We start from the raw sequence: 12,193 nt of genomic DNA on the forward strand, positions 1-12,193 counted from the left end.
AAACTGAATCACTCTGATCTATGATCAACTAATTACTATAGCTAAAATTATGCATAAGAATTGCCCATTAAAAGAAAAAAAGAACAAAAGACAGAAAACAGTTCTTTCTTTAATTCAGATAGAGGATAGACTAGCTCTATAATAGAAGTATTATTTGCCTACAATCTGTAGGCATGCTTTCCTTATGAAAATACTTTTCTTTAAGAAATTCATGTGTCTAGAGAGTGAAAAGCCTTTTGCATCATTTAGGATGACACATAAACACTAACCTATAAAATATGTGAAACAACTTGTAAAGAAGTGGTTGAGTTTACACTCTTGGTCAAGATGATATTATGAAGGGAGACTAACATCAAAAATCCAATTTAGGTATTGTAATTTACATTTATTATTTTATGAATAATTATTTTAGAATTTATGAAGCTACATGCCAGCTGTTACAGTGATGTCAGATCTGGTAGCAGGAACTGTGATAACTGTACTGGAAAACTGAAAATAACCTGTTGGTTAGACCTTACATGAAATTTAATCAAAAGGAGGAAAAACTCCAGTAGAAAGCTGAGAAAGACATCCTGAACATCTCAGATATCTCTGCTTCTCACAAGTCTCAGATATCTCTGCTTCTCACAAGTCTCAAATATCTCTAGATTCCTATGGTGCTAGACACATTATTTAGTGAAAACAACAGATTTCTGTTTGAATTTCTAGAAAAATCAATATTTTAAGGGGTCTTATTGGGAATATTTTTACATTCAGGACAATATAATTCCATGATCTAAAAAGAAAAAAAAATCAGTATCAATCAGTACACTGTCTGCAAACAGGAACTATATTTAATATACAAAATGAAGCATGAAATTAAAAAAAAAGAAGAACCTTCTTGAACACTTCCTCATCCTAATGTTCCATTTCTACAATTGATTTGAAGGAACTGCCCTGCCCTCATGTTAAGTAGAAGTGACTGCTCATGGGGAAGTTAAAAATACAAAATAACATATCGGCCTAACTAGGCCAAGGAATCTTTCAAAACCATTTCACATTAATATTGCTCAATATCATCCCAAACTTCTTCATTCCTCTTACATATGAAGCTAAAAGGACAGCTTTTGCTGATCAAATATTAAAATTAAAAGCATTCACTGAAGAGTTTGTTTCAAAGCTGAAATGACAAAACCTCTCCCCTTCTATTCCTTCTTTTTCTTGAAATGAGCTTGTGAAAAGGCACCAGAAGCTTGACGTGCTAAATCTCTGTTTAATCAAGAAACAATACACTAGAACAAGATTATTATCTACACAGGGAAAACTCAGATCTGCTGGGTAAGGTCTTTGCACGCTTACAGGATGAATTCTTTTTAGTTTTGCTTTTCAGTTCAGCACCTTTAAAGCCTTTCCCAGATGAAAAGTATGAGCCTCTTTTGGGTCCCCAGAAAACTCTATCATTTCACTGTCCCAGAAGGCCTGGCTTCACATCTGCTCTCCCTTGCAGGCTTCTCTGAGAAGTCTCCTAGGCTGCCTTGCACTCCAGCAGGTCCTCCAAGCTGAGCATGCTGCAAAAGGAAGGCATCATCTTCCTCTCCCTTCTGAGGAATATTCAGCCTGATTCAAGTATTCAGGACAAGGTAAATAAGGTAAGCATCTATATTTCCTCCTCTACCACTCTCACAACTTTTTTTCTTTTTTTAAACAGCATAGCCACTATATATACAATAAACAGTAAAAGTTATTTTAAGTCTTCTATATTTCATAGATATATATGGAAACTCAGAAAAGTTTTGAATGAATCAGAATTAATTGGAAGAGCAATAGGCTTGACAAAGCCAGGAGTTTCTTCTGACTGCTGTTCAGAACACTGAAAACAACTAAGTATTCATACCAATGCAGAGAGGAGATGGATAGTTCCAGCGTCGAACTGTCCCTGGCATACAAGAAATATGAGAACGGCCCTGTTTGGAAAGAGCAAAATGTTAGATTACAGGTACTCATTATGGGAGCTTCCAGGAAAGCAGAGCTAAGAATCTCCCAGATCATCATATCTGTCTTTTCCTATCTTAAGCAACTTCATTTTAATTACTTTCATGAATTTATTAAACTCTATTTTCAAATACTTCAGTTTTTGTGATCTTATTTTTCTGTTGGATAAATCTTCTAACACACTCTTCCTTTGATAGCTTGAAAACTTCTTCAAATTTTCAGACTACATATAAGTTTATTATATTATATTATATATATAAATATTATATTATATTATATATATAAATATTATATTATAAATATAATTCTCTCTCACAAGAGAAGGGCCGCTTAGTACATGCATTCAAATGGTCAAATTGGTTCACTCTCTGTTTCAGTCCAGGGGTCCTAGTCCACAGTTAAACATACTAGTTCCCTTTCAGGCTGCAGACTGGAACAAATCAACCATTGCTCTCAGGGAGGAGTGCAGACACAGGAAGAAATTTGTCCTACATCTGCTAGGTACAGATGGTATGGATGTCGACCATGCCAGGACAGTTGTCCACAATTACCAGCAGGCTTTGAATTCTCACGTGCCCTCACAGCATGACCCACTGCAGGCTTGCAACATCTTGGCAGCCTGCTATAAAAGTAAAAGTACCTCTTTATTTAGCTGCCATATTTAATTTATTATGCCTGTTTTTAAGAAGAAAGAAACAGCAGAATAACCAAGTAGAACCACATGGTGGCTGGAAGAGACAAATGACATGGCTGTAATCTGCAAAGCCGGTTCCCAGGTGCTTCAGGTGGCCGCCCTGGACCAACTATGAGCCGCTGCCAGCTCTGCTTGCACCCATAACAGCTCAAACTGAAAACTTCCGAGTAGCACAAACAAAAGTCTTTTTGCCTTAGGAACTCAGTTTATGCATCCTGTTGCTGGAATGCAAAGGTGATTAAGCCAGCAGGAGTGGAAAAGAGTCTGATATAAAACTGAGACATGGGACTGAGAGCAAGGTTTACTTCCTGGTTTAATTATTTGGAAGTATGAACTTATGCAAGTCACTTAACATCTCTTGCTTATTTGTATCAAATGTATTAAGAATCCCATTTGTACTATGGTAGCACATTTTATATATATAATATGAAGTATTTAAGTATTAGTTGTCCAAAGCAATCCAATTCTCAGAAAAATAAGATAGACTATGTAAACTACAATAAAGGAAAATCTGTTTGATAAAATTGCTCTCATATAATTTGGTATGTTCACAAAAAATAATGCAGTTAAAAATGTCACTAAAGTGTCATCTTAGTTACTTTAAAAATGAATGAGGTTTTGAATAATTTATTTGATGTGATATTCTCTCTTTTATTTTATCCTCTCTTCCTAGTCTTCTACGATTACATGTCCCTGATGTGAGAGGAGGGGGAGGTGAGAGCCATAATTTAACTACCAGAGTGAGGAAAAAAAATGGCCTATAAAAGATCTTTTAAAAGATAAAATGAAATTATTCCTCTAGTTTCAAGCCTCTTCCCTACAAAAGCGTACTTTGATTTCAGTCTTTGAAAGTTCTCTCCCAGGGGAGAGACACTTAATCCTACAGTTAGCAATTACCTTTTTATGCATCTTCAGGTAGTGGTTTAAGCTCTATGCATTTTCTGGTAAATCACAAATATAAACTAATCCACACTGGATTACTATTGCTAGTTGTGAATATGTTTTCAAAAAGCTGAGGATAGATTCACAGGTAGAGTGAAAAAAAAAACCCCTCAACTAGATCTGCAAAGGTATGATGATCTATATCTATTTAATAGCAGATACACTGTGCCTCACAGAACTTTTCGTTTTTTTTTTTAAATTGGAGCTGTTTTCAGTTGTCCTGCTAAGTAATATATAATACATAAGTGTATGCCCACTTTCTTACAGTGGCGTCAATAGAGTATAGAAATATTAATTAATGTTTTGAAAGGTTTCAAACTCTTTATTTTTGAGTCTTGAAGGCCCTTTGTTTTACACTTTGGAGCAGATCATGAAACTTTTTTTTAATGTAAAAGTAAATCAAGTTCCAGAGTTAGGATTACGATTGCGTTTATATGGAAATAAAGGTAAGAAGTGCATTTATAAGCTATGGAAGAATATACTATGATATTTTAAGAAAGTATTTCATCATAGAATCTCTGTAAGTATAACAACTGTAGTCATAACTGTATAATAAGTATAGTCATATCCAAGGACAAAATAAAAGACCCACATACACACAAAAAGACATCTTGTGGTTTTGTGAGGGTGATATACACAGCGTATTAAAGCTTAGCAGTAACAAAGATCAGTTTCTTATGCGCAACTCTCTTCATCACAAATACATGTTTGTTTTACAGAAATACTATACTTAATGCATTCACACTTTTGAATTTAAGTAAAATAGTTCTAACACATCGAGAGAGTGCTTACTTAAATGTGTGTCTTCAAAAGACTTCCTATACACATTCTAGCTACTACTGAAGTATTCACAGTCTATTGTTATCAATCAAATCCCCAGCACATTCAGTTTCAGTGTTTCAGCAATACTGTTTGGAGTACAGATCAAAACAATTCATTGAGACTGTATCTGTATTTTGAGATTCCACCTATTTCTAATCCACGTCATAAAAATGGAATCACCTCCTTATTTTTTATATGCAAGCTTCAGATGTTTCATAGCTGAAAAAAGCAGGGAAAGAAAAGCATGCAATATTATGGGCAATACAAGTAGATGTCATGTCACCAAACGCAGTCAGTTTAAAGTTGGATAAACATGTTAACTTTCTGACACATTCTAATCAGTGAAGAAAGACAAATACTTTCAGAGTAGGGTACCTCTCCTCATTATGAATCAGCCTTTGGAGGTGGCTGTCTATCCTTAGTGACTACAGTGGGAGCCTAAACAGCCAGTTTAGATTAGATGGCTAGCTTTTAGATGGAATCAGTTGGATTAGATGCTACTCCACTTCTAGAAGAATCAATTACTATTAGGTGAGTATCTCACTTTGTTCTATCAGATCACTGACATAGGCTTACCCAATAATCAGGTGTTCACTCACATATATTTCAGTCTTAGTGGCACGGAAATAGTGGCCTAGATCATAGCAACGATGTGCTAAGCACCTATTGGCAACTATACAAACAGCAATTATCTGACAGCCCTCTCAGCATCACCATGCAATCATTTTTCCAATTTCCAACTCCACACAGCTTTTCTACAAATATTCAAAATAGGAATCTTTCTCAAAGAAGCTAAAGAGAGATTACTTTTAACTTGATACAATGACTCTTCAAATTAGGTTATATTTATTGTTGAATAATCAAATGTATTATACGTTTACTTCCAGATAGATTTTGCATTGAAATGCAATGTCCTTTAATCCTGTGTGTAGAGATTAATAATAACAAACTTAGCTCAATGCAAATGAAAAAGGATAATAAGAACATATTGACTATATCTGTACTGTGGCAGTGCTTGGACCTTTTCTGTAGCATATAGGCCAAAACCACATTCTTTAGTACACCTATCTTCTTTTTTTTGTTTTGTTTTTCCAAATTCATCTCCAAAACAGGGTGTCTCCATGCAAACTATCTATTAGGAGTGGTCTCTGGCTTGTGATAATTAGTGATACTTCACCTGGGCCAAAATCATGCCAGTGTCCCATTCTGACAAATTAATAGTACTGATGATGAAATTCCAGTGTCCATACCTTCACCTTGGCTCTGTTAATATAGATGTATCTGAGAGCATTTCATCATATACTTAGTTTAATGTTACTTTGGAAGGAAAAAAAGTTGGTGGTTCACTAGCCTTCTTTAAATGGAAGTCAGAATATATTTGGGAGTTAGGCTTTAATGACAGACAGTCCTTTCAAAATACTGTATAATAAAAATCTGCTATAAAAGCTTATTTTTCTGACGACATTACTGCTACCTACAAAGGATATTGTAACGGAAAGATAAAATAGGGAAAATAAAGTCAATAAAGACCAAAAGGTAAAGTTTTTAAACTAGACTATTTTCCTAAAAATACTAATTTCTCCTTTGCTGGAAAATGAAAAAACTTAAGTATTTGATATATGAACCATCACCTGGTCTGCAAGCAGTGCTCGAACCATTAAATCATTTGCTCAGGATGGGTAGAACAGGCTTTGTGGGACCCAAGTCTTGAATCTTTTCCAATTAGACAAATCTTTTCTGCTAAGGATATGGAATTCTTTGTATTTCTGATATAGGCTGTTTGTGATAAAATCAGGAATAAAAATCATGCTATAGGTGTAAAGAACATATTTTGGTTAAGGATTTAACCCTATATCTGTTATATATGGCTGGTTGGTAATTACCTAGAGAGACTTTCCAGGTACAGATGTTTGCACAGCCAGCCTAAAGCTATGATGATTATTCTGATTCCTGCCTCAGTTTTAGGAGAATGATAAGGAACATTGAGATCACATAATAAATCCATATATGCTGAGGGAGTACTGAATCAGAAATCAGATAGGGAGGCTTTTCTGGAGCAGAGGTTCTGACATTTTGCTTTCTCTGATACAGTGGTATGAATTACAGAATCTTGAATGGGACTTATTATTACCCAGAAGATTCTGAACTCAGATTTGTTCAATGTATCACACCAGTGGTGAAATATATACAAATGAACTAGGGCAATTAATAAGAGAAGAAAAAAACCTTCAGTCTTAGATTAATAGTGCTGTGAAAGATTTACAAATAACAGTTAAAAAAATAAACTAAACCAGCGTGTGAATAGTGAACTTCAATCCATGAATTAATTTGTAATACATCTTTCCTTCAAACACTTTTAAAAGTAGATTTAACATTAAAGAAATCTGTATTGGAAATTAACTTCTGCAATTTCTGAGCAGAATAAGAATTCCCATGATAAATTTCTACCACTGTGGTTAAAATTCCACCTAGAGGAACCACTCTCAAAAACTGGGAAAACACAGCAGTTTCAATTAGCATAAATCATTTTCTACAGAAAACATTATAAGCATGGTATTTCCTTGTCCATTTTAATGTTTATTAATATTCAGTGGTATGTTACTCTGAGACAAGATATGTCAGCCCAGATTTACTGAGGACCGGATGTGCTACACACATTCATAGCTTTATAATGCGGGAGTACACAAATGGATTCTATTTAAATCACCTCTATGTCCACACTTGAGACTCTCATTACAATAGGTTTTGGGGGGGGTTATTGCCAGTTTGTTGCAATTATTCCACAATGTAAAGTTTGAAGAAAAAAGAAAGAAAGAAATACCTGTAATGTATATCCTGGCTCACACTGAAATGACAACACATCATTCACCATATATCTATCTCCTGATTTGATCCCATTGCTAGGAATTACAGGTTCTGGACAGGCAGCAAGGCCTACAGCTGAGGAAAGTAAACACAAAGATTGAAAAAGCATAGGTAAGTGGACAACAGCTCTTCATTGATATTCTCTACTCTAATAAACTGTTTCCACAGCACTTTTTTTCATTAACAGAATATTAATTAAAAATGTATTTCAACATTAAAATGAAATTATCTTTAAAGCACAGAAGTTTTCAGAACTGCCCTGCAGAATACGAAAGGTATGATTTAAACCAAAGATTATACAATGTGACTATACCAACTACTATGTCATGTTGCTATGACATTTACTATGTCATTTTATAGTCTTCAACCAGCGTTGTAATTCTAGTATATTAGATTTTTTTTTTTTTCTGGTGAGGGAAAGAGACAGCGAGAGAGAGACAATAGACTTTATGCATATTCTCTCTTTTGAGCAACAAAAGACCAGAACTACTGAGGCTAAGTGGTAGAAGCTTTAGCATCAACAGCTGGAGGCTGAGGGTACGCCTTACGTTTAGGCAACTCAGTCTCAACCATTGGTTATAAAGAAGCTCAAACATCTAGTGCATCTGTAGCCATCAAAATTTAGTGCACTTAACTTGCAACTAAATCCTCTCATAAATGTGACAGGACAGTCCCTACTCTTAAATATTTTTAAGCCATGCATTAGCAAACAGAAGTTTAGTTTCTCCGTGCCTATATAAAAGCCTCTCCATGACTGGAAATCAAAATCTCAGATGCATTCTCTCTGATTTGGCAACCTGAACTATCAGCTTCTGAAGACTGCCAACTGCATGTAGCTAATTAGAGCAAGTTACTACTGAAACTGATATGTAACTGATCTGCTATATTTTTATTAGAATACAATGTGTAAACACCCAAAGAAAATGGAAATTACTTTTAGACTGTGTGAGAATAGGTCTTTAGAACTTATTAGCACAACATTCTGTGAAAAAACAGAGAAAAATAATGCTTTCCTGGCTGTAATACTGTATGTCCTTTACTTCGCTTGTATGAAAAAAAACTAACTGCTACAGCTCACATTGTTTTCTTATGATATCTAACCCCTCTGATGACAGTAAACGTGACTCGAAAGAGTGTTTAGTACAGAAATTACATGATATTTGCCTTTCCTCTGATATCTGACATTTTAGAGTCTGTTGTTCCAAATGGTTCATCGTGAAACAGTATCTGATGTTATCCACCGAGACTCTACTCTTTCTACGGAAATATAATTTTCTTTGAGATAATGCTATTTACAGATTTTCATACAGGCAAGCTTTTAAATTTATGTCCTAATCATCTATGTATGTCCTTTCATCACTCTGATATATAAATGCCTTACTAATCTTAAATACACACATAAGGATTTTGTGTTTCCCACTTCCAGTGTTTCATCCACTTCCAGTCTTTTTTTTGCAGTTCAAGAATAAGTTGAAGTAAATACATTTTTCATACTGAAGCACAGAGAAATTTGAAATAGCTTTTATACCTTCATCTCAAATTGTGACTGTTGAGCCATTTTTTTGTTTCCTTGAAATTTGTTCTACAATCATGTACTTTCTATCTCCTACGCTCTTGAGTCTTATTACATTTCATTTCTTTCAGGAATGAACAGTGGTAATAGCAAGCCATTCTAACACTGACAGAGATACCAAGCAATTTGAAGGTGAGTCTTCGTAACAACTGCTACAAGAGCTATTAAACAAAGCATTTTCTATTAGTATACACAGAATGATTTAATAGTTGCATGCTACAGGATTTCCCAGAGGTAGTTTCTTTTGGTATTGAAATGAACAGTTTATGAAAATATCTAAATTCATGTTAAAGATTTACAGCAATTTCTACCACAGAATTTATCAATTTTAATATTCTATCAATATCAGAAACTTTCAAGTGATGCTATGGTGAGTTCATGTGGCTACTAGGGACTTCATGTGTGGCCATTATGTGAAACTGTATTGTTCCATAAAGAGATGAGAGTAACAACAACATTAATTAGATTAGTATGGTTTTGTTTTAGTTCCCAGTACCCTGGTATCATGCCTTTGGTCAGCCACTCTGTCTTCCACAATGCCATAAATGTATCCATGTCTGAAAAAGTTTTTTTGCTGTCATAGATAAAAAATGTCTGTGATCTGCAACTACACAAACTGCTTCTTTGCTCCTTTATAAAGTGAAGGGGAACATCTTATTTCAACAATTGCTACAGCATATAAACTATTGTTTGCTAATTTGAGAATCCAGTATTCAGACTCAACTTGAGTGAATCAAACATTATTTCTGAATTTCTTTACCCTTCTCACTCTTGAATAGAAAATAATGAAAAGATCTGTTCCAGAGTACCATTATTAAATATAGAAGCACCAAGCAAAGGCAATGCAATTAAATTGCTTATAGATATCAATGTACTTGCTGAATTCTGTGAATATAAATTTGAGTTTCACTTCCTGATTTCAAGAAGTTTGTATTTTGATGAACTCAGCATTCTTGAGTGTTGAGGGCTACTGGCAGGCAGTCTTAAATCTGTATCAATAAAATTATTCTTACAGATTTTACTGAGTCCTAGAAACAGGTTTATAACAGTGACTGTATGGCAATACTAATAGTGTGCTTGTAATATCATAGCTCTTTCTATAATTAGTTAAAGAGCATAGAGAATTTAAATACACTATGATCAAAAGTAAACCTGCAAAGTGATTTTATGTGCAACTGTTGGTTACAGTATTACACGATGTATTTTATCTTTAGCATATTCTAAACAAATTGGTAGAAAGCTTTTCTTGCTACTAGTTGCTTATACTTTGTATTTTTGCTACTTCTTCTTCTGTCTTCTGATATAACTTAGAATATTCCATCAGCATATCACCAAACAGTATGCAAGCCCCACTTATAATTGACTTTATTGGATATGCACAGTATTAAGAAGCAATATTACTTCCCCAAAAGCAAAGAGAAAGTTGGAAACAGTCAAATATTATTCACAGTCCTCACCCCCTGCATTCTAATCATTACATGATACTAGCTTAAAACATTTACTTTTGAATTGATGAACAAATAAATATATCTAAATGTGAGATTTTCTTTTTTCAGGAAAACAGTATTTACTTGGTATAGTAAAAACTGCAATTTAATTTTAATTTATCATAGAGTTCAGGAAAAATCAAAGGTCCAAAAAACAGTAGATGCTATTTCCATTTATAAATCACAAAGGGTTTTTTTTTTTCCTCAAATTTAGATAATTTTGAAACATTTTAGTTAGAACTGGTCCAAATATCTTAAGAATGCTTGAGAGAAAACAAATTTAAATTCCAGTATCTGGGGACAAACTAAAGAACTTAAAGGTCCACAGACTCTGAAATATATTAAATTAGACTGTATGTGTACAGTCAGTAGTAAAGGGAAAACATGTTAAATGTCAAGTCCAAGCAATCAAAAAAGGAAAGGGTTTGCTTAGTGCATGCTCTTCAGAGCTCAGCTTCTGCTCTGCAGTACAACAGAGAACACATCAATGTCAAGAATGCTAACCCTCTCCCTGACCTTCTTCCACTTACTGCCTGATAAATACTTTCTTGGCCTCTACTGTGGCATAAGACAAATATGCCTCATTTCTATAATTATATACATGCTTACAATTACCTCACATTCTGTCCAGACATCACTGCCATCGCTGGCAGAAATAAAATTCGTGCTGGCATATCTGACAATGTGAATGCCCATTAATGTCCATTCAGAAAGCTGCAAACTGAGCAGTACAAGAATTTCTTGACAGCTTGACCTCTCTTTTCTGACTTCATCCCTCCCCCCCCCGTGTGGCTAACTGAAACATATTGTTCTTTATTACACTACAAACATTAAGCTGGAGTGAATTGTTCTCTCCATTTTGACGATGGTGTATATCAAAACCCAAGCTGCCCCTTCCAAGACTGAACGCTTTAGACCCCAACCCAGAAAATGAATCTACCTTAATGGATTATTGCAAAAGGGGTCAGATTCATGTCAACAGCTAGAAAGTTGCATAGATTTACTGACTGGATCAGGATCTGCTAAATTAAAAATGGCACATTTACGATTCATACCTACTTTAATACAGGGAAAAAGAGACGATTACTGCACTGAAGATCTGCATTACAGACCTTATTATACAAAAGATCTTACTCTGGACCTACAAAAATAGTGTATTATTTAGAAGAATCCATTCCCTTCTTTTCTGCTATGCTGACTGATTTTTATCTTTGAATTTATCTGAGAACTTAATGATGGAGAAGTACTACAAAAACTATTCACTGTTTTCTAGGCCTCTTACCAGAAAATCCATTATTTCAGCTCCTGAGAACCTTTAGCACTTGAAAACATGTAAAAGAGAAGCTTCAGAAAAGGAGATAGTAATTAAAATTTAGCTTATGTTCTCGAACATATTACATTGCTTTGGTATAACTGCAAAACTAAGACTCTCTAAAAGAATGATACTGAATTGTGCTATACACCTGATGGTATATAGCTATAACTATGGCTATACCTAATAAGGCCTGATGACTTTTTAAAACGTTGATTACATAAAGTAGGATTTTTACTGAAATAATTTAAAGGTAAGAACTATATTTGGATATACTCACACCTCTTGATCTTTATGGCCCAAACACACCTGTCCCTATATTCATTATAAATTCAGTTCTTACTAAAGGAAAGCTGACTGTATGAGTGAATTAATAAATGAGATTTTAAAACTAAACTTTAAACTTCAGTGCCACAAATGCAGTCGAATTAAGTAGACAAGTTTCTAACTCATACTGTTTGAACAGCTGTTTCCTTTATTCACTAAGATTAAAAGCAATTCAGTCAGATTGCAGGAATGTTTATTCC

General features: G+C 34.4%; 1 protein-coding gene across 1 annotated transcript in view; it reads right to left on the reverse strand.

Moving 5' to 3' along the window:
• CSMD1 (CUB and Sushi multiple domains 1) overlaps nt 1–12,193 on the reverse strand; it is a 1,240,345-nt gene that overhangs the window by 166,747 nt on the left and 1,061,405 nt on the right. The window contains exons 38-39 of the mRNA XM_026097018.2: nt 7,251–7,369; nt 1,874–1,943 (exon numbers count right to left, since the gene is read on the reverse strand). Of these exons, the coding sequence (XP_025952803.2) occupies nt 1,874–1,943; nt 7,251–7,369 (189 nt within the window). The remainder of the gene's footprint in view (nt 1–1,873; nt 1,944–7,250; nt 7,370–12,193) is intronic.

The sequence above is a fragment of the Dromaius novaehollandiae genome, chromosome 3 (genome assembly GCF_036370855.1).
Source record: "Dromaius novaehollandiae isolate bDroNov1 chromosome 3, bDroNov1.hap1, whole genome shotgun sequence".
NCBI lineage: Eukaryota > Metazoa > Chordata > Aves > Casuariiformes > Dromaiidae > Dromaius > Dromaius novaehollandiae.